Source organism: Stegodyphus dumicola, chromosome 2 (genome assembly GCF_044657685.1).
Source record: "Stegodyphus dumicola isolate Sdum_Otavi_A_Nest chromosome 2, ASM4465768v1".
In the NCBI taxonomy this organism is placed as follows: Eukaryota; Metazoa; Arthropoda; class Arachnida; order Araneae; family Eresidae; genus Stegodyphus; species Stegodyphus dumicola.
The window spans coordinates 275,713,517-275,737,641 of NC_140769.1; the positions used below are offsets into that span (position 1 = coordinate 275,713,517).

A 24,125-nucleotide genomic window follows, 5' to 3' on the forward strand; every position below is an offset into this window, starting at 1 on the left:
ACGTCAAGCAGCATAAATTAAAATGAAAAGTAAACTCATAACCAGCATGATACATAACAGAAGCTTGGCTGTTGTCACCCACTCCTGTGTGCCCAGAGAGAGAGACTCACTGATCTCAACAGACCTGAACACTTGAACACCCCCACACTGTCATGGTTCTTAAGTGTTCAAAAGTTAGTTACACTATGTCTGTTTGACCAAGTTAGCATCACAGCTTCTAATGTAGTTGCTGGAACTATAACCCAATTAACATACTTTGAAACTCCAATAAGCTGATGAAAATTCAGAGAGGATAAGTTGTTTTGTATTATTTTAAGTCACACTAACGGCAATAATAAAATACTAGGAAAAAAGTTTTACATTAATTTTTACACTTTTGTGTTATATCTTGTGTCCACAATAAGATTAATGCAAAGCAATAACCCAAATTAGAGAAACCTTAAATGTGAGCAGTTAGTTACAAATAATTAAATTAGCTGGTTAGATACCTGTATTTGTTATAATTTACATAGTCATTTTTCTACACTTTTTAAAAATATTCAATAAAAATAGCCCTATTAAAATCACAATCTAAAAATATTTTACAATCTAAAATAAAAGACGCTTACACATATAATTTAAGACATTGATTCTAAAATGATATTATGATAATTATACATAGGTTTTGTAGCTTTTACACAATAAAACATTTATGGGTTCAGAATTTTTTGCTAATTTATATAAATATACCAATCTTCAAGCATCCTTTCTAACAAAATGAAATTTGTTTCAATAAATAAAGCAATTTCCCTATTAGTTTCTGCTCCATCTTCTAACTTGTTAATGTCTCAACAATATACATACCTTTCAAGAACCAATTTTCTTCCTCAATAAGTTTCCTTCTCATTTTAGAATTTTCAGATTTAATTAAAATATTTTTGTTATTCTAAAAATCTGGATGTATTTAGAATGTCTAGAAGAAAGTGCTAACTTTATTTCTTACGTAATATAAGCACTGAGAATAAATATGAAATGATATATGATCATGGCCAGTGCAAGAGCTGATATGGCAGAACTTTTAGAATATAGGACAGGCATTGGGCAGCAGAATTCAGGGGTGGTAAATATTTTAGAATTTAGGTAGGCACCAGGCAGCAGAATATACAATCCACAGAGTTATCAGGCGGGAAACGCCCAGTGCCAGCCCTGTGTATGGTCTACTGAAACAAATTACAATAATATAAAATAATATGAATCTTCTAAATCGGCAGTTTTCAATTTCTTTATTAATAAAAATTTCTTTTCTACATATGTCTGTCCATATAACAAGATTTGAACCATTTTTGTAATTTTCTATGCTTGTGCCCAATGAAAAGAACAAGAAGCGAAGAGGAAAAAAACTTTAAGGATGAAAATTAGGAAACTCAAATAATGCCTTCATTGTTAAATGCTTTCAAAACTCTCTCCAAAAAATAAGAAATTCATCACAAACTTTGTGTAAAATACATTGATTATGAGTTAATACCAAGAAGACATTTTCCCTTTTGTCACATTTTACAAGAAGCTTTTGGAATTGTAGGTCTATAAATCTTGCTTTCAAATTTTTCTAAACGTTTCAAGATTTAAAATATGAAAGAAAAACTGTCCATACCAATTCTGTAAAAGCAAAAAACCAGAAGGTTTTTGGAAAAAAAAAAAAATGCAGAAAACCAATATATATTTGAGTATTCTGAGACAATTAATCAAGGAAAACTCTTACCATGAAAAAAGATAAAAGAAGACAAATTATATTAACTTTAAAATAATTACAATAGCTATTTTGCTGCTGCTTGTGCTGAATGGAAAGAGAGTGACAGCGCGCTTTTACTTTGCATCGGATAAAAGAATGTCTGGAACAACAAAAGGATGATAAGAATAATCGAGATGGTAGAATGGGATATTTTACTTAGCCACCATCAGTCGTCGAAGAAAGATGTAATGAATGAAAATAGACAAGCAATGTGAAAAAAAGTTGGATCAGTAAGGTAAGTAAGGACATTTGTAAAGGGAACTAGAGGCGCTGGGTAGTTAAGAGGTATTTTGGAACCTGTGCTTTAGCATTTATTATTTCATTTATCTTTCAGATTCAAAATATTCCAATAATAAGCTGACAAAATGGAAAGTAATTCTTTTTACTGTTGTTTCTTAAGTACAATTTTAATACCTTATCATTAGTTTAATGATTTATATTAGTGTTATGTTTATAGAAGAAAATCATCAAAAAATTCATAAATCTCTGAATCAAAAATTTGGAATACAAACTGATCTTAAAAGCTGCTTTTTATATAATATGTTATGAACTATTCATTAGCAAAAAAAGAAATTATTTCAAAATGTTTACGTTTCAGTTCCTGTCCAGAAACTCAAGTATCATACTATTTCATTAAAAGTATCAGTAAATTCAAACAATAATCAACCAAATATATATTTCTCAATGAATTGCCAAAAATATTTCTCCTGAATGGTATTTCACATTCAAAATGGTTATTATAACAGACAGAGATGTCAGATGATTAAAATTAAGATTCTTTTGCCAATTTTGGCTGAAATTAAGTACTTTTAAGGACCAAAAAAATTAAAAAAAAAAAAACTCACGCCTTTTTTAGGAAGTCTTAAGGACCATACAAACCATGTTTTCATAAGCATTCTGACTAACATGGACAAGATAAAAGAGTAGAGTAGATAATTATGAAAAAGAATTAAAATTTTCTCAATCTATATGAATAAATTCCATCAAAACTATCATGTTACATTAGTTTTTATACAATTCCATCCTGCATATAGAGGAACTACATATAAAAAATAGATTTTTAATTTAAGCAAAACAGATGCATATGGAAAACAATCTCTCAATTTCATAGCAAAGCATTCTTGCTGACAGTTACTCCTGAAGCTTTTTTTTACATCTAAAATGTAGGAAAGTAATCACAAATTACATTATTGAAAAAACAGTATTTTGTCTCTCAACTATTTTTATAACTTTATTAAATTAAAAGATGCTTAGGATAACAGACACTTATCTCTTTTAAAATACTGCATAACATACCATCTTCTAGCGACGTCAAAAAGCACCTCAGGATACACTCCTCCACCTTTTGCCGAAGATTCTACTGCAAGACAAGCTCTTTCTGCCATTTCACTGCTTTGTTCCTTGCACTGTATTAGAGCTCTTTGAATTTCATTTGGATTAAGGGCATGAGCATGAGGTAGACAAGAAAGAGCCAATTCAGCAGCAGCTCTAACCATGTTAGGATCTCTGCCACGAGAAGCACGATCAGCGAGAGAAGCAACTTCTGGTGGAGTCAAATGTCCCTCCCACGTCTCAATGAGGAAATTAATAGCTGTACTACCAATTTCCATGGCTTGTCCTAAAAAAGAATATCTACTTCCAGAATCATTTGTAAAATATGCACAACATGAATAAAGTACGAATATAATGGTTAATAATGTAATAAAAGCAATTATGAATTTTACAAATGATTACGTTGAATGTAACATAAGCATTTTTACAAATAATTTAATTCCATTTATGATTTTCCACCTAAGAGCAAACTTCCACTTTTTCCAATTTGAAATAATAATAAACTTTAAATTTTTCTCTACATTTTTATAGAAACTGAAGCACCTGAATGAAATGAAATTACTGCAAATAATAATTCACATATATTCTTATGACGAAAAGGAGCAAATAAGTTTTCCTTGGCTATTTTATTAATAATTCTAAAATTTTAAACTCAATTTGGTATGAAAATCCTTAAAATTACAAGCATCACAAAAAGAAAAGCAAAATGAACACGCTAAACAAAAAATTATATTATAAAAACTCTAACTTGCACGCAGAAAGTATGGAAACTTTTGCATTTCAATCAAAATAAATAAAATAAACATTTTTCTTTCGGGTAAAGTGGCTTACGTTAATGAAAAGGTATACTGGAAATGGAATACATGCCCTGTTACTTTTATACATAGGAAATTCATCAATATACAACAGAAATATTTAGTCTGAAATTCAGTGATGGGACTGTGAAAGGTACTCAGGTTTAGCAGCAATATACATTCAAAAAAAGATGCAATTTTGAATTGCATTATTAAAAAAAAAAAAAAAAAAAAAAGTAACTGACAGCAGAATGCTAGAAAAGTCAGGCATACATGTATCTGAAATTCTATAGTGATAGTTTGTGTACTATAGCAACAGTAATATACTTTGTGTTTATTCTTAACATGGAATTCTGAATTTTGATTAAAAAAAGATATTAAATTTAAAAAAAAATTAAAACATGAAACATGGAATAAATGTTTACTTGCTAAAAATAGTCATCATGGTCTTATAGCCTTTTAAAAAACTTATTATGCAAAGTAAAGTTTCTAAATGACAACAAAAGTTAGCTAATTCAATTTGCACTAGTAAAATAACTATAATTTTAATAAGGAATAAATATGAATAGATTAAATTTTTATAGCGGAAGAAATCCAAAGTTAAGTTTTATGACAGACTGACAAACAAATGATAGTTAGCTCACTAGTCCTGACTTACAATCCACTAAACATATTTAAAAAAATACCATTATTAGTCTACTTGTGCATATATGGAGAAAACAATTCAAATATTTAATGCAATGAGAACTAAACAAGTTTGGCTATAAAACAGCTGAGCAGGTTCAAGAAATATCATAGTGTTTCAAAATTAAAAAGTATATTAAAAATATTACAATCTTAATTTTACTTTAGGCCGTTATTCACATTTTGATACCATAGTTAAAAATCTAAAATTATTAGTACAATAAGGAATAACTTGAATTTTGAATTTGCTTTTACGAAAGAATGATAACCATCTAGAATCGATTCTAACGAAGCATTTTGTGCTTTAGAATTCAAGTCATAATTTTGACAGACAGCTTGTTTACATATCACCAGCAGGTGAAAATTAATCGCAATCAAATTGGAGATTTGAATGGTTGGTGCAATTTAAGGGTTCAAGAGAAAATAATTATGTAAATAAGATACACATTCAATGCAAAATATGAAAAGTGCAACACAAAAGCAGGAACATGAAAAGAATATCACCATATGAGATTATGATATATCCTACTACTCATAAAATCTATTGTAGGATCAAATTCTGCCAGTTCAAATCTCCAAGAGATGAAATTTAATGATGAAATTAAAGATTTTCATCACTAGTTTGAATCATGCAATTTTTATGTGATTTTCAGTGCAATGTGGAAAAAATGTGATAATGACCCTGTAGATTAATAATAGTTAAAGCATTATACACATCAAAGAAATAAGCTTCTTAATAGTTTTTAATTGAGCTTTTTAATTGAAAATTTTATATAAACAGGTAATTAAGTTTTATATACAAAAAATAACATATTTTTTGTGATTCTCTACCTTATTAAGTTTCAGTGTTATTCATAGTTTATATATATATATATGTAATAATAAAATTCCATAGTCAAGAATACACTTAAAATTCTAATTGTATGTTCTTTTCATTTTTTAATGGCGACGGTCTCTTATTTGAAAGTACGTGGAATTAAATTCACAGCCCCGTAGTCAAGTTGTTTTTTCGCCTTTTTTACACGTACAGTTATAGAATGTTCTGGAAATATTTAAAGCGACCTGGAATGGCTGACGTCATTTCTTGTAAACTCCGCCTTTCCAGAGGCTATAAAAGGACTCGCAAAGGAATATCGGGGTCTTTTTCTTTAATGTAACGATGCAGTAAACTTCATACAAAAAATTATTAGTAATTCTTTTTATTTACTCCGGATATCTGATTTTATAACTGCTATTTCTCCTGAATAATAATAAATGGATCCTGTTTTTTAAACTTATCATTTTATAACTTAAGCTACGACTACATTTATGATTCTTCATAAATCTATTTATTCCGGACAAAAGCTGGTACATCACACACATACATATATAATTATATCCATACCTATAATTTCTTTTATCTTTTTAATGAAATCTACATGTTTTATCTCACATTTCTTTAAATCAGGTGTTTAAAATGAAAAAGGTCTAACACATCCTATCAAAACACAGCAATGAATATATACTTTTCATTTCTTTGACTCAATATGTTATTTGAATTTCAATTCTGATAATTTAGCTCAAAACTCAAATTTAGCACTTCTCAATAAAGATAAGAAATATGAAAGTGAACTTCTAAATTTAATTAATTCACTATAACCTCTTTTATTTTTATTTCATTTGAGAACTTCATCTCTCTGTCCTCAAAATGGCACTGTAAGTCTAAACTGCATCATTCAAATTAATCCCGCGATCTTATGTAATGCTTAATGCAGATATCTCTTGCCAAATAAAAATAATTGTAAGTCAAAACTAACTCGAACTGAAACATTTCGACTCACTCCCTTCTTCCTCTGCATTACTATTGCGGCACTCTCTCCTTTCGCTTAAGATTTCATCCTGTTAAGATACTACTGCAATCATCTATATTCACTTCTGTCGCTATAGTATAAAAATTCGTCTGGAAATAGGAACGATTGGAGTGCCAAGTGAATTGTGGCCACAAAATGTGAATTTAAATAAATATAGAATTTAATCCAGCTCGACTTCTTCTTCATCAAAATGGATGGACGCTCTAAGCATCGTGTATCTCTACACCATCAGCATTTCTACGCATCTGCATCTCAGTGTTCTTACATTCAGTGCCTCCGAAATTGTTCGGTCATTACATTTTTCGGCCAGTTTTAATTATGAAGAAATCTACATGGGATTGTTATTCTATGTTCACAGTGAATCAAAGGATAAATCCTGTTTCACCAAAAATTTAATGCAAGTTTAAGCCACACTCATAATGAAATCATTCATGTCGTCCAACTGAACCGCAGTTTTATTATATATAAACATAAAAGAAATTATACACATATCCACAATTTCTTTATCTTTTTAATGAAACATATATATTTTATCTCACATTTCTTTTAATCAAGTATTTAAAATGAAAAAGTCTGACACATCCTATCAAAACACAGCAATGAATATGTACTTCTCTATTTCATTCCTTTGACTCAGTACGTTCTTTAAATTGTGATAATTTAGCTCAAAGACTCGTCAATAAATGCTCCATTATCACTGCACTAAGGTAACAATTAAATAGAATTTTACTGCTTTATTGTAGAAATGTCTAATAACCTGGCAAAATTTTATTAGGGTTCTTCACAATCCATTTTGGCAGAATGATGAATTTTAAAGGAAATATGAAAAACTGAAAACATATATATTTTTCTTAACTAAATTCAGCTGTAATCTGCCACTGAAAAAATCAACTTAAAAATAAATTTTTATGATCATTAAAACACTAATAAAGTATTCAGTTCAAAAAATTAATTATACATAAATCATACTTTAAAGCACTAGAACATTTATTATAAATTTTGTGCAGAGTTAGTGATTTTGAAAATAATAAAACAAAATACAAAATTATACAGAACATAAAAAATATCAGATAACAGAATATATATATATATATGTCATAATAAAAGCAAAGGAAAATAACTGAAAACATTACATATATATATATATATATATATATATATATATATAATCAGATAGTTACACAGAATATATCAAACAATGTTCTAAAATTATCATGAAAGAATCATAATTTCATTTGGATTGTGCATACAATCTTACAAAAAAGAAAAACCCAAACCTGTGATCCACGATACATGAGATGAATACGTGCGAGACAGCCAGTTTGGTGACACTGCATTATGTAAGCCTAGTGCATATAACCCAATCTGGAAAGCACACATATGCAATGCTCGGTGTGGGCCTCGATGATTCTGACTGGCTGAAGGCTGAGTAAACAACACTGCAGTGGAACTATTTCCACCAGCTTTGGTGAGGACAGTTTTAGCAAGCTCAAACATAAAATGAGCCGATGCTTCACTGGGCTGGTTTGGCATGCTAGGATATGCCCGCTTTCCTTTAAACCTATTTAAAATAGTCTATTTGTAAAATGAATAATGCACATACAGTAAAATAGGTCATAAATATATGCAATGGATCCTCTCTCAGATCACTATTCAAATTTCTAAAAGGATTCTGAACTTGTGTGATAGGACTCATTTCTTTGAACATGACTATTAATATTTTGCCATCTTTTGTATTCAAACTGTACAGTTATAGCCTTTGGTAATTTCAGATTTGTTTCTGTTTGAATTATTTATTACTTATAGTTTGAGATTATAATGCATTCCTTTATTACTCAGAGTTTTACTTTTATTTCCATTTAAAACTTTTTATTAATACATAACAACTATAGAGATTTTAGTCTATCAGTTATTCCTACATTTGACATCAGTTTAGTGCAAATTAAGGTATAATTCATTATTTATGATAAAATTTTCTTCTTCCCTTTCATTTCATGGCTTATTAATATATAGAAATTAATCACACAGATAAGTAGCAAACAATACAGTAAAAATACTACTGAAAAATGATCTTAAGTTTCTAATATATTTATGTGTATTATATTTTATAACACAGAAAACGGTTTTAAAAATTAATGTAGAGGGCAACATATGTCACACATAAATTTGGATTTATAATTTCAGAAATACTTACTACTAATTAAAATAGTCATCTAAGTCAAATCGTCTTCTTTGTCAGACACTTTTTTTTCAAAACAGTATGAAACTCCACAAGCTACATATAGTGCTAAAGGAGCAGTGAGTCAAATTTTAACGCGTAAACGTTTAGCTACCATAATAAAGATGTGTCAATGAGACAGCATATCGACAACACAATGAACTTGGTTAGTAATCTACGCGTAGTAAGTGACTTTGATGTTATTATTTACATTTTAATGTCTTTGCCAAAGGAACATGAAAATGTTAAGGCATCACTAGAAAATCAATTAAGTGATAATTTGAGTTTGCATTTTGTTACAAGCAGACATATTGATTGTGAATCTCTTATGTTCGATTATAAAAGTGAAAATAAGTATTCTAAACCAAATATGGACAATTCTGTTTTTATTAGTGCTCATAAAGAACTGTTTTGTACTTATTGTAAAAGAAAAGGACATTCTGCTAAATTCTGTAGAAAAAAGAACTGTATCTGTCATAGCTGTGGGAAAACTGGTCGTTTCAAAAATGAATGTTTTGATAATTCTAAAAAGCAGGTAAATTCTAATAGTAATAAAGTATGCATTACCTGCAACATCTTTTATGGCTGGAAATCTTGTGCATGATCAATTTATTATTGATTCTGGTGCAACTTCTCACAAGGAATGGTTTACCTCAATTAAGCCTAAGACTGGAACTGTTAAATGCGCGTCTAAATCGGGGGTTTTAGAAGTAGAAGGAATTGGTGACATTTGCAGCAAAAGTAAGAATGGTGTTGAAATAATGTTAAAAGATGTTCTTTACGTTCCAAAATTAAATAGATAATTAATTTCTGTTAAAAATATTGAAGCAGCAGGTTTGAGCATCATTTTTAAAAATGAAATAGCTTACATTGAAAACAAAAACAAACGTTTTAGATTTGGATATTTGGATAAATGCGGACAATATTTTAGTGATTTTTCACCAAAACTATTTACAGCTTTAGCAGTAAAGAATGATGATTTATGGCAAAGAAGATTAGGACACTGTTATGATCAAAAATTAAAACTAATGAATCTTCCTGCAAAAGAAACTTTTTGTGAAGTATGTGTTCATGCCAAACAAAGTGCTTTGCCAATATGAAAGGGTCTTTGCATAAAAGAATCCAAACCGCTTATAACTATACACACTGATATATGTGGTCCAATAGAGCCTCAAACACTCCATGGAGAAAAGTATTTCATGACTATAATTGATGACTACTCGCGATTTATGGAAATCAGACTGCTCAAAAGACAAAGTGACATTGTTGATGAGCTTACACTATTCTTTAAATTGAATCCAACTGTCACAAAACTGTGCTGTGACAATGCCAAAGAATATGTCAGTGGAGAACTTTATGAAGTTATAAAAGAGCAGGTGTAAAAATAGATCCTGCACCTCCCTATACACCTTTTCTAAATGGTGTTGCTGAAGGAGCAAATAGAACTGTACTGGAAAAAGCTAGAGCAATGATTACTTGAAGCAAATTTCCAAAGTTCCTTTGAGGTGAAGCAGTACTTACGGCTGCTTACATAAATAATCAACTCCCAAATAGTTCAACTGACAATCGTGTTCCTCATTTTCTGAAGTATGGTGAAAATCCTGATTTAACAAAGATGCGTGTATTTGGCTGTGATGCTTATACTCTTGTGCCACCATCAGAGAAGGTAAAATTTTACATTTCTTGCAATTTCTTATAATAAGAGCTTTTACACATCTAAATTTCAACTATACAATATTTTCAGAAAAATACATAAATTCAAAACATACCTTGTATTTTTTATGTTTGGAGTATTAGCCCGAACATTGTTTTCAGGGGATGGAAAGTTAGTTGGCAACCTGTTATTAAGCATCATAACAGGAAGGCTGAAAATAAACATCAAAATGAATTGAAAAAGAAAGATGACAGAAAGAGAAAGCTATTGTTAAAATAGTATAAATTTTAAATACTGTAAAAACATGCAAAACCTTTCTCCTTCTCTAGACTTGGAGCGTGGAGCTTTATCTTCAGATGAACTTGATGCAAATGAATCACTACTTTCTCCACTGCTACCACTATCACTACCAGGCCCACACTGTTTCAACCATGTGCTGCGTCTCACTACTGTAGGTGAATTATCACTAGATGTAGTTTCTGGAGCACTACTATCAATGCTAGCCATACCTAAAGAAATTAATGCAAGTAGTTATGCAAATGCATAGATTGCATGCAAGTACATTCATTTTTGTGATTTTGTACTTGATTTACTTAACACTTTACCGACCAATCACTTATTAATCAGCTTTTTATCACCAACACCTACCAACCGATAGCATATTAATGGGCATTTTTTCGCTAACGCCTACCGACCGATAGCCTATTAATCGCTTTTTTTCTCAGAGCTACCTAAAAATAGCCTGTCAATTGGTAGCCATGGCGATAAACAATTGCCATTCGCTATATCATCTGCATTTTATTATTAGTATTGAGGTACATTGCTCAGTTGCATTAAGTGTGTTGCTTCGTAAACTCCCACATTTTCACACTGTTTTAAGAAAATTTACCATTCATGATGAGCAAAAAAAAAAAAAAAAAAATTATACTGGAGAGTTTTACTTAGATGATTTATCAGATTGTCCTGACAGTTATTCAGGAAGTGATAGGTGACGAAAGTGACAGCAGCGAGAATCTGAGCAGCTGGTCGGACGTGCGTATGCTGTTGAACTGCTAGCAGTCGGTAAAATGTTAACATTTCTATGAGACCTAGTTATTTTGAAAGAGATATTCCAAATTACATTGAGAATCACTCAAAACTTACGTATAAAAATTACTTAAAGATTAGTTTTGATGAATAAGAATTGTCATATTCTAATAATGTAACCTGCACATAACTAAGAATCATTTGTTATCATTTCATTACAAACTTTTCCAAAACAATGAGTATTTATGAATATTGCTATACATATCCAAGGCATGAAGAAAATGAATAATTACTGTCCTGATATAAGAATAGTCTTCATCCATATAATTAATTATATGCATATACTGACTATTTACATTATTATTATAAATTACTATATTACTACAGAAATTATAAATTTGCTGTTTATCAAATTTTCTTAATCACACAAAGCTGAAATAAAGGCTTATTTTAAGTCTAATATAAATCTTTTATACTAGTCAAATACAGAAAAAATTCTATACATGGAGTGTGGAAATATTACTGTACACCAAATACATAAATATGTATTAAAAATAAATGCTTTTAAACAAAAAAGCATTTTGAATTTTTGACATATTGCTTTATTTTCATGTCTTCCTTATTTTAATGAAAATATTTTCTCAATTTTCAGTAATATTTCACTATGCACTTTATTGATCTTTAATTGATCTGGAAAGAAAAATACAGTTGCTTCTGCATACTGAAAAAGAAAACGTAATTTTTAATTCTTACACAAGAAACAAAAATAAACTAAAAAAAATAAAGATTTTAGTCATCAAAAACAAAAATTCTCTTGGGATTTGGCACATTTTAAGAACTGTTTTGTTTCAAGAAAGACTTTGGCCAAGTATTCACATTTCACCTAGTAAAACAATGCAGTTTTTTTTCAGGTAATTTTAATCATATTGACCTTATATGCAATCAATTAAAAGTGAATTACTATCCCCCTCCCTTTTTTTAAATATTATATTTTTGTGTGCTGCCAATAAGTTTAGTTGATCTTGCATTCAAACTAAAAAAAAGTCTAAAAATTACAGAAACACTATATTAAACTTCTAATTACAAAACATTCATTTAAAGGTGTGTATACAAAGCATCTGGCTCTTGTTTTAAAATCCAATGAAGTATTTTAAATTAACAGATTTTACATAGGATATTAAAAGCAAAAATCTGATTTTTGAGATTTCAAAAGACTACGAAATTCTAGAAGAAATTATGGTTCATGAGAAAATCTTTAAATGAAGACAGAGACTCTGTAAAATGAATTAGCTTATAAACTTTTACATGAATTTAGAGATATTTTCATTAAGTTACAAAATGGCAGGATAAAAAAAGCAAATACAAACATCAAAGCTTATATTCAAAAGTCATGAGGAAAATGCAGTAAAATTTTGACATGGTATAACAGAAAATACAAAACATAACTTGCAATGTGCCCAAAATAAGCAAGTGAAAAGTTTGAAATATTTATGTTATTGAAAGAAAAGAACTCCAAAAGATTAGTGAGTGCATGACAAATTTAAAAGAAATCCAGATATTTGTATTTATAAAATTTCAGAATGCCAAAAGACATTGAATGATTTGATTGAAATGTCCATTACTTTGATTTGAAATATCGAGCAGCTTTAAATCTGTACAACTGGTACATTTTATATATGCTGCTGCTGAGCAAATATAAACATTAATTTTATATTGAGAGCAGGTAAATAAAAAAGAAAATTTCACATCTACAAAAATATTAGGATTTAGAAAACTGCATTTGCTTCAGTGGATGATGGAGTATTTTCATAAAACATTTGCAATTAAACAATGAACACATATAAGTCCAACTAAATAATGAACACATATTTAAAATGGATAATTCATTAGCGATGTACTTTTGATTACTTAGATCAAAGTAAACTGAAAGGGCTGCACAATCTGCCAGTTCAATGACATTCAAATATGATTTATATTTACCATTCATAAAATGGCAAATTAATATCTCCTTTGTTTATCATCTTTCTTAAATAAGCAGGATACTTTGGAGCTATACTGCACAAAAGAGAATGTATAAAATTTATGCTACTAACTGAGAAAAATGGATTAGATAAGGAAAAAAAAAAAAAAAAAAAAAGAGAGAGAAAGAAAGAAAGAAAGAAAGAAAACAAGCTACAAAAAGTTCACATTTTAAATATACTCCAAATTCAACGCTGTTTCTTCTATATTTATCTTCTTTTAAAAATCAAGACTAGATTTAAAAAAATCATACTCCTCGCCGAAAGATTCTAAATATTTTCCTAAAAAAAACTACACCTTAATGCAAACCTTTTGGCAAATAGTTTTCAAGTTTGGAAAAATTCTGTTCAAAAAGTTTCTCATATAGTGATTCTTGAATTATTCAGATTACTCAGAAATGAGTAACTTTCGAACCATTCATTTTAATAGGGGAATGAATATCTAAATTACATACAATTATACAAACTATTATACACAATCTGTCCCTACTGCCTCATTAGATAACCACGTGGAAGAACATTCATAGCATGCAAATTCCTGCAAAGGCATACCTATCACAGCTGGAAAATCTCAAAGATTTGTCCATTTAAATAAACAGTAGACTCATTTTACACCGATTGCAGTTGCCAAACTTGTAATTTGATTTATTTCATCAGAAACAGCTGGTATGAAAAAGATTATTACTTTAATCCTTTTTAATGCACCTATTCTGGGTTATACATTTGACTTGTAGTCAGTGTACTTATTGCAAAAAGTGTGCAGTTTTTTTTATTCTGTAAAATGTGTAGTATTAAAAGGACTACAATATGAGACATTTTCTTACAGTAAAATGACTTTCAGAAGTTCTTGCATTCGGGTCTAATTTTTCAAAAACTAAATTTTCATCAGTTCATTTAACCTTTCATTTTTAAGTTATTATGGACAAGTACATCTTTTTTACCTATTCATTTATTGTTTTACATTTTCATCACCTGAATTGATTAGCTTAGCACTTTTCCAAGACCCATATTTCTAAGATTATGTTTTAAAAATTTGGAAAGTGACCAAATATTGCTATACTGCCAAATCCCATTGACACCCCCCTTTTTTTTATTATTTTTTTAACTGCCTATCTGCAGAATATTAGCAGCTAAAATTTTCACTAGTCCTCTAACTAGTGTATTTTTTTTAAGGAAAGTACAAACTTTTCTTTATAGTAATCAAAAAAGTTACATCATTAAATTGAGGGGGGGGCTAAGTTATCAATACAATGATTTTAATAATTAGAAACATTCAATTTTTGGTTGGCATTAATATCAACACATTTTATATTCAGTACATTCTGAGAGGAAAAATGTAGTCTCACTGCTCGAGTTCATAAGAAACATTTCATAAAGCTTCCGTTAACAGGAAAAACTCAACAAAAGCATCAGTGTGAAGATACAAATAAAAGCATGCATAACAGAAAAGTGCTTTGTAATGCACCTTATTTAACACGATAAGTGAGCAGAATTTCATTACTCACATTTCCTTTTACTTGATATTCATTATTTTGCTGTTAAATGATATTTTGATATCTTATTTTCTGTAATTATCTAAATTATTCTCATAACTCGAAAATTATAAAAAGGTACAGTACAGGAAATCATAACACAAAATGAGGTTAAAACGATATAAGCATACAACAATCAAAGAGTAAATCTAAAAAATATTGAGGCTCATAGGGTTAAATATTAATGAAGCAACTAATATATTGATTCAATAATTCAATTTCTACCTAATTTTAAACTAACTTCGACACTCTTAAATAGTTTGAGCCTAATTACAAATCATCATTACAAATTTAGGGAGGGGGGGGGAAATAAGACAATAAAAAGTGAAAATATAACCAATCAAAACAAATAGTATGTGCTTTTTTAAAATCCATTATTACACTTAATTTGTAAAGTAGATTTTACCTCCTGAATGCTTTTTAGTAGTTCTAAAATTAGTGCATCGGAATTTAGCTTCCCAAGCTTTGTAATCTTCTTCCCAGCCAGGGCTTGATGCTCCTTCACTATGCTCACCATTATCTTCACTGGTTCTATAACACAGTATAACAAACTTGTTACATAAAAGTTTTAAAAACAAATAATAAAATTTTTATGCTATCTAAAGTAATAAAATTTTTTAAATTTATTTTACATTTATATTAGTATACTTTATTGATATGTAGTACTATCATATTAATAATTTAAATATGTTTATTTTTTATATAATTTAAACTACTCTTATGAATTTTGTTCACCTGAAATTTCAGAAATGATACATTCCTTTCTCATCTCAAATACAAAATTTAATGTAATGCAAATGGCAGCAGGCTGAAGAAAAATTTTGAAAATGATTATTCACAGCAGGGTTGGCAAGGTTATTTGATAACGAAGAAAATCATTTGAAAGAAATTGATCTTTGACTAACTTCACTAATATTATTATTATACTTATATTTTGTGCAGTATAATATTACCATATTGCTCATCATTTTAAATATTTACCTTATATGGAATTATATTATAAATGTAAATTCATATATAAAATTCCGATAAAAACTTTTGGTATTAATGTGGGCCAAGCTTCCTTTGCCAAAAGCTACCAGTTCAGGAAATTTGTTTTACTTTCTTTCATTCTAGTAGCTCCTCTTGCTACTAGAATGAAAGAAAGTAAAACAAAATTTTGTATAAGCTAAGGCCTGTTTAAATCACTACTCCTAAAAACTATTTATTTAATTATAAAAAATATATGTGCCTGTTAGCGGCTGAGTAGTGAAGTCACTGAACACTGGTAATTCGACCTGGGTTCAATGTCAGCTGAATGGGCTGGCTGTATAGATATTTTCATGGTTTCCTCCCTGTGTAATGTGGATACAAGCCAGTTTCCCTTAGAAAGTCACCCAAGAACGCATCTGTCCACATAGGCAGATAGCCCTAGTGTATTTTGCCATAATGAAATAAACCAAATATATATATATATATATATATTTATAGAATCTTAAATTGTAATGATCATTTTCTTATTGGGCAAATAAGTCTGTGGGGGAAAAATACAATGAAATATCATATTAGTATATGAATAAGAACTCCACCAGATAATTATTTAATTTGTTTTGTATGTTACTGCAGAAATAATTATAAATTTATTTTCATATAATTATAAAATTATAAACTATTATTAGTAAATTCATCTCTTTTACTAGACATACATTCAATGTCAACATTTGCTTGGTGATGAGAGCTATCTCACTAACAGTAAAGTACCCAAAACTCAGCATGGAAAAAAATTTCATATTTAGTTAACTAGTATATAGTATCTGTCAGTCATTGACTGTAGATATATGCTTTCAGTTGCAAAAATGTTTCAAATGGCGCAGATATTTATGTTTTGTCATTTTTAAATTTAAAGAAATTATTGTAAAAATTATGGAATAAAACTTTTTATATGTTCTTACAGTCCTACACTTATAGTTGGGAAAATACTGCACACTTTATATATTAAAAAAAAAATAAAACACAAAAAAATTTGATTTCCGTATGATGAAAATTGACAAAAATTTCAAAATTTTCCATTCCAGACATTATTTCCAATTCGAATTGAAAGGTCTTAAAAAATAAATTAGAATTATTTGAGTTTGATAAGTTTTCCCCCTTAAGAGACATTCAATAATGTTTTATGATTTAATAGTGCCTTTAATTTACAATATTTTTACCTTCGATATGCCGAAAGAATTTTCACGCAAATAATTTATAAGTTTTAAAAAATATCTTATAATATTCTCATGAAATTTCATTACTTTAGAAACATAATAAGTATATGAAAATTCATCAAGTTACAAATATTTTTCATTACTGGAAATAATACAAGTTGACCAATACTAAAGCCAACTTCCTAGAACATGCATAAAAATGCACATCACTTAATCTCTTAACATCAGAAACCTTTTCCTAAACTGATAATTTGAGTAAGTACAATTGCAAACATTTCATTCTTCAATTTGTGTATGGTCCCTGAATAAGATATTCGACTTTAATACCAAATAGCTCAGTCAATTTTTTTTATGTGAGAGTCCAACTTTTGTGTTTATTTTTTATATTATGCAAGAATGAAACTTTTTTTTTTTTTAATTCTATAAGAAGTACAAAATTTTCCTAAATAAAAGCACAGGGAATGGAAGAATGCATAAAAAGTTACATTTCTTAATATTTATAAAATTGGCTTCTTAAAATACAAAAATGCCCAAACATGAATCTTCAAATCATTTAAAAATTTTTGTAACTGGAAGTATATGTCTAGGACTACTGGTTGCAAAAATAAAGACAGGATAAGGAAATGGTGGCTGTAGTGTACATTTTATTATTATGAGATATTATCTAAATCAGGTGTGGTGTTTTCTACATAATCAGCTAAAGCATCTTGCATATGCACATTTATGTTTCTAAGCCCTGTGTACTATTTGCCAGCCTTTTACCTTTTCTGGCTAAATTTCAACTGAGAGAAAAGCCTCTCCATGTATTCTTCTCAGCTTGTAACATAAAAACGAAATACTACAATTTATGCTACTTTAAGGAAATTTTCAACCTAAAAATTTATCTTTTGAAAATAATAACTGTTTTTGAATTTGAAAAAATTTTTCATCCAGTTCAAAATCCCTGACATTTCACTAAAGTTAAATACAACATTTGAACTCATTAATTATACTTATGATATATTTTATGAATAATACACAGGGACAAATTGGTTTGAAAATATGAGTTATTCCTGTACATTTAAAACTAAAGACATGGTACATATTCATATACGCTATATAGGGAAATCGTTAATGCTACTCCTACATTATTATGATTAGAATCTAATCATCAATTTCATGGAAAAAATGCACATTCCATGAAATTGTTCATAAAGTTAACAGACTTCCTTAAATTTAGATCTCAGAAAATTTTTAAATATTTCAGTCATTTATTCACGCGTACTTCGACATCGTAATTGCCAAATAATAATAATGTTCCGAACAGCATACAAAGCAAAGAGTATGCTGAAAATTACAGCTCTGAAAAAAATTAATTAAAAATGTAAAAAAAGAAAAACAAAATACAGTAAGTTATCAGTCTATTTCAATAATTATCACATTTTTTATTTCTGATATAAATAAACAAACACACACACAGCTATTAAAAAACATACCTATGTGATTGTCGCAGATCTCTAATACGAGTACTACCAGCAGTTGAATTTTGAGCGGATGGTAAGCTACGTGGGCGAACTGTTGAAGGTTGATCAATATCTCTCTGATTTTCACTAACTGTATTTCCATTTTCAGTTTCTTCATGGAGTTCAGTTTCATCAGAATCTCTTGTCACAATTTCATCATTTACAGCCTTATCATCTGAAGGAACAGAATTGCCATTTTGTTGTGAACTAGCGGCAGAAGAATAATACAATGAAGAAGCAGGAGCTTTATACATCTGATGAACTTCTTTGTCCAAAAGCTTCTCCATAATCTAAAATTATGAGATCACAATTAAATTTCTAGTTGCATATTAAAAAAAATACAATAATATAATACTATAAAATTGTAAAAAGTACAATAAAACTCCAATAGATCACTCAATCTTTTCTAGACAGGTAAATTAAACTCCTTGTTGATTTATTCCCACAATCTGAATTTTTGCGCAGATATCATAATAAATTGTAGTTTCTTCAACGATTAACCACCGTAGATGAAGCCTGGATTCCTCATTACAGCCCAGAAACAAAAACACAGTCAAAACAGTGCGTGGCAAAGGGAGAATTGGCTCCAAAAAAGGCACAAACTGTTTCTTCTGCTGGGAAAATGATGGCGATGGTTTTCTGGGATAGCCATGGAACTGTCTTAATGGATTATCTTGAAAAGGGAAAAACCATTACCGGAGCATATTATGCACCACTAATTGACAAGCTGAAGGCATAAATTGCAGAAAAACGACCACATTTGCAAAAAGAAAAAAAATTGTTTCACCAAGACAATGCTCTGTCTCACACCTCAGCGGTTGAGATGGTGAAAATCCACGAATTACGGTTTGAACTGCTTGACCACCCACCCTATTCCTCAGACCTGGCCACAAGTGACTTTTTTTTTGTTCCCTAAGCTAAAAGAAGCACTCAGAGGACAAAGATTTTCGTCAAATGAGGAAGTTATGAACTTCATTAGTAACTATTTTGCAGAGAAAGATTCCATGCATTATTTGGATGGATTAAAAGGATGGGGGCATCACTGGGATAAATGTATTGACTTACAAGGAGACTATGTCAAAAAGAAAAAATAATTTTAGAGGAAAAAAATTTTTTTTCTTAGTTAGGTTGGAAACTTGTCAGACAGCCCTCATACTTTGTATTCCCCCTATTTGTATCCTGCAACACAGCTCAGAGCACCTGGAGATCTATGCATAAGAGGATATTTATATACATACTATGTACACTTGGATATCAACACATGTATAGATCTACATATATCTGTGTATACGATCTACGCACATATTCCTACACTTGGGGGGAAAGACAAGGTAAATAAAAGCACTTTTTCTTGGCTTTATGGAAAGTTGAAGTAGATAAGAATAATCGACTCCCAATTTACAAATTGAGAAGTTAGATAAAAGAGCAAAAACAGTTGTAATCCAGTGGAAACTTTCAGAAGTGGCACATACGCAGTTAACAATGATGAACCCCAATTTACAAACTGAGAAGGTAGATAAAAAAAGAAAAACAGTTTTAATCCAGTCAAAAACTTTGAGAAGTGGCACATGGGCAGTTAATAAAGCCAGAAGAAGTTACCAAAACTAACAGAATTGAACAAAAAGGGGGGGGGTCAAAAGGATCAAAAAGCTTTATCAATTATTATTCTTAGCATTAAATCAACAGTTGAGTGCACATGAAAAGACGTAAAATTTTGTATGAAGCTTAGATGAAATTACGTGAAATTCATCAACCAAATATGCCCATAACAAAAGTGCGTCTTAAGATTTAAACAATTACTTTGAAACTTCACAGAAACTTGAAGACATAAGTTCTGAAATATCAGAAAAATCTGTGTTTATTTTGCTACTGTGATATGCTAAGTAAAGAATTCCCAATTTTTGAATTGTGATAGAATCCCATAATCAGCTGCAGACTTTAACCTTCTTAATGTTATTAAAAGACTATTAATGTTACTAAAGACTAAAAGACTTAATGTTACTAAAAGACAAGTTGTCAATTTGAATTTTTTAAAAAAAAGCTGAATTCATGCTGCTTTAGTTACCAAATGTAAAATTACAATGAAAAAATAAGTGCTTCTAAGAATGTGAAGCCTAAAGCATTCAGGTGTTATAATTGGAACAGGAAAGAACATAAAGCATAGGAATAAGAAAAAATAAAAGCAAAAATTCTAATGAAGAAAATAATAAACAAGTTGTTTGTTTAACACTGTCAGTACAATGCAAGAATTAGGAACACAAAATTAACCTTTGTTGCACACAAATAATCTAAAGAAGTTAAACGAAAACATTTGTATTTTTTATATTTAAAATAACTTCAGTAAAAATTAAAAAAAATAATTTTATTCAAATTTCATTTTAAATGATTGCTACAGTTTGCTACAGCATGCATATACGTACATGCATACAAATCTCTTACCAACGATTTACGGTCATTGCATTTGAAATCATTTCCTGCTTTGTTTGCAGCGATCATCACCATCTTCTAAATGGTAAATCTACAACTGACATGTATGTACAGATCCCCCAAATACCTTCATTTCGTCGATTGTGATTGAATTCATTTTGCTACGATTTTGTAACCTGTACCTATTGGATTCAAATGTTCTAGAAATTTCTTGCCAAACATAAACATTTCCAGTGGTGTTTGGGCTTGATATAATAGTACATTTGGGTTTCAATTCACTCTTTTCAATAGATTTTTATCTACCCACTCCCCAATTTTCTCAAACTGACATTTAAAATAAAATGTCTAAAATTACTAATTAGGAATAAAAAATTGCAGTATAAGAAAATGTAAGCAATATTATATAATGTTTACTATGAGAAATTGTACTACCTTGAAAACAGAAGTAGCAACCACTTTCTAAATAGCAATGCTTTATTTAGTGATGCTATACAGCCATCTATAATCGACAGTTGAAAGTTCTAATAATATAGAATTAATAAACACAGGAATGGAATCTGTTAAGGCATTTAACAGAAGAATAAACAAATTTAAACTTTTGTCTACTATAGTGGACATGATGCAACAAAGGGTTAATGTTTTGATTCAGGAACTACTATACACAAATGCAATGACTGAAGCAAATTCACATCAATAGCTGATATAAAAAATTAAGCTCAGTTAGCAAATATTAAAGGTAGAGTTGAAATTTAAGCAAGTCTTAATTTAACAGCACAAAGCATAAAACTATTATTACTGTATCACACAGTCGCCAGCTAAAAATGAACTTCACTTCAGTTAACTTAGTGATGCAGTGGGTGGATTTCAGAAATAATTATGCATGGGTTAATGCTCATAAAAAACACTTTGTTTTGCAAGCAACTAAAAATGGGTTGTATGTTGGAAATCAACAAGATGTGCCTGAAATTTACAGTATTACACATTGTTAAGGCAAATATGCAAAACAGTACATTAATATTATTATATGAAAGGTGTGGTCACTTAAATCTAAATAATTTAAGAGCTTTGCATTCAAAAATTAAGATACATGAGGCTAAAATTTCAAATGGAATAGAATACAATTTCAAAGAACACATTTTAATATGAACATATTTATTTTTCAGATTTTTCTCAGATATTTTTAATCAGACTCATTGTTTTTTAACAGCACATACTATCACTCATAGAACAAATCTATGGACATCATTTGAAGTTTATGTTAGTAGTAAACCATTTTCAGATCTCTAAAAGAACACTTATATGAGCTATGGATAAGGAATGTACTGATTATTTGAGACTAATTATTGCAAGATTTCCAAACTGATATTTATTTTCCTATATGTCGATAAAGAATAAACATGTAAAAATAAAAAAATATAAAGAACTTCCAAAAGATTCTTGCGTTACTGATACCTTTGCCAGTTTTTCTTGATCATCCTTGTAAGTCACCAATAACGTAATGGCCAATTCTCCCCTCTGACGACGAGTGCCTTCACAAAGTAACGGATGTTCAGCTTCGGACACATTTGCTTTCAAACCTTTAAATTTTGAAAATAATAAGTCCATATCAGGAAATCATAAACACTTATATGCTAAAACATGACAAATACATACAAAATAAAAAAGACATTTTCAAAATAGGAATAGAATTTTTTTTCCCCCCCCCAGAAGAAAAAAAAAAAAAAAAAAGAAAAAAAGAAAGAAAGAAAGAAAAGAAAGAGCAGAAAATCACCTAAGGCTGCAACAGCTGCTTCAAATCCAAGCTGCTCATCTCCAGGTAATTTGCATGATGGTGGATTTCCTCGGTTTTGAGCATCTGTTACATTAAAAATGCTATTTTAGAGATGTAGACATGTAAAAATGAAACTAAATCAAAATATACAATCTTGGCACAGCAATAATGTGTTTGTCTTCCATAATTAATAGAAAGGCATACAAACTAGTACTTGGAATAATGACAGTGCAAATAATAATCAAAATGAAAACAGCATTTTTTATTACATGACATTTAATAGGACAAAATAATAGTAGATCATAAATATAACTGAGACAAGATTTCCCCCCCCTAAGGAAATTATGTTATGATTATAAATAAATGACATGATTAATGATGATAAATTAAAATATTTTTATTACACAAGATACTCTTGCTTGAAATTTTAAAATGTTTGCATTTCAAATAAGGTAATGTACATATTTTGAATATAGTTAAGAGCATCTAATCACTTCTTGATATTGCTGGAAGAATTTATAGGAATAAAAATTTTTGAAGAAATACATAATTTATCACCCCGCCATACACACACAGACACAAAAAGGGGGGGAGAAAAATAAGCTTAAAACAGAGCAATCAGTGTCTGACAATCTCGCTTATACAGTTTATGAAGAATTAAGAATAAAAGCAATTTTTATTGGGACATTCTTACAGAAAAATCTTAGAGGAATCTCATACATCAACTAATTTGCAAGATTTAATTTATTGACTAATATGTTCCAATTTTAATTAAAAGGAAAAATAAAATTGTGTATTGGTAGTAATGAATACTTTTCTGTGAAAGTGAAAATTATACATTAAAATTTATTAATTGGTTTTAAAAAATAACAGCAAGCGTTTTTATCAAAAAATAATGATACTATCAGATAAAAATGAAAAGAAATAGATATTTTAATCAAAAACTGTTATTAAGAAAATATCTTTCACAAGGAAATCAAAAATTTCACAAGCTTCATCTCATATTAATAACTCAATATTAAGTTACACAAAAAAGTTATTGCATTTAAAAGTAGCTTGAATATTTCATGCAGTCATTCTGAATACAAATGAGCTAAGTAAAGCACCAAATATAAAATTCTCTTTTAGTAGAACATTATTCTTTTTACTTAAAAAAAAAAAAAAAAAAAAAAAAAAAAAAAAAATCCTGAATTTCATCCAAATTTTTACAATTACAAAAAGGAATCTTTTGAATTAATTGATTAATTTATTATGGCAAGCATATTAGGATTATGTGCTTAGAAAGGATGCCTCTGCATAGGTCTTTATAAAAAACTAATAAAAAAAAAGAATGAATAATCAAAACTGGCTTTTATTTAACATT

At 29.2% G+C, this 24,125-nt stretch overlaps 1 protein-coding gene across 3 annotated transcripts in view; it reads right to left on the reverse strand.

The window, feature by feature from the left end:
• Positions 1 to 24,125, reverse strand: part of Dora (zinc finger SWIM domain-containing dorado) — a 159,700-nt gene that overhangs the window by 22,622 nt on the left and 112,953 nt on the right. For all 3 annotated transcript variants that reach the window (XM_035358942.2, XM_035358941.2, XM_035358940.2), the window contains 8 exons: positions 22,763 to 22,846; positions 22,444 to 22,568; positions 18,538 to 18,854; positions 15,283 to 15,407; positions 10,614 to 10,809; positions 10,416 to 10,511; positions 7,706 to 7,989; positions 3,065 to 3,386 (listed from right to left, as the gene is read on the reverse strand). In XM_035358942.2, coding sequence (XP_035214833.1) covers positions 3,065 to 3,386; positions 7,706 to 7,989; positions 10,416 to 10,511; positions 10,614 to 10,809; positions 15,283 to 15,407; positions 18,538 to 18,854; positions 22,444 to 22,568; positions 22,763 to 22,846 — 1,549 coding nt within the window. The remainder of the gene's footprint in view (positions 1 to 3,064; positions 3,387 to 7,705; positions 7,990 to 10,415; positions 10,512 to 10,613; positions 10,810 to 15,282; positions 15,408 to 18,537; positions 18,855 to 22,443; positions 22,569 to 22,762; positions 22,847 to 24,125) is intronic.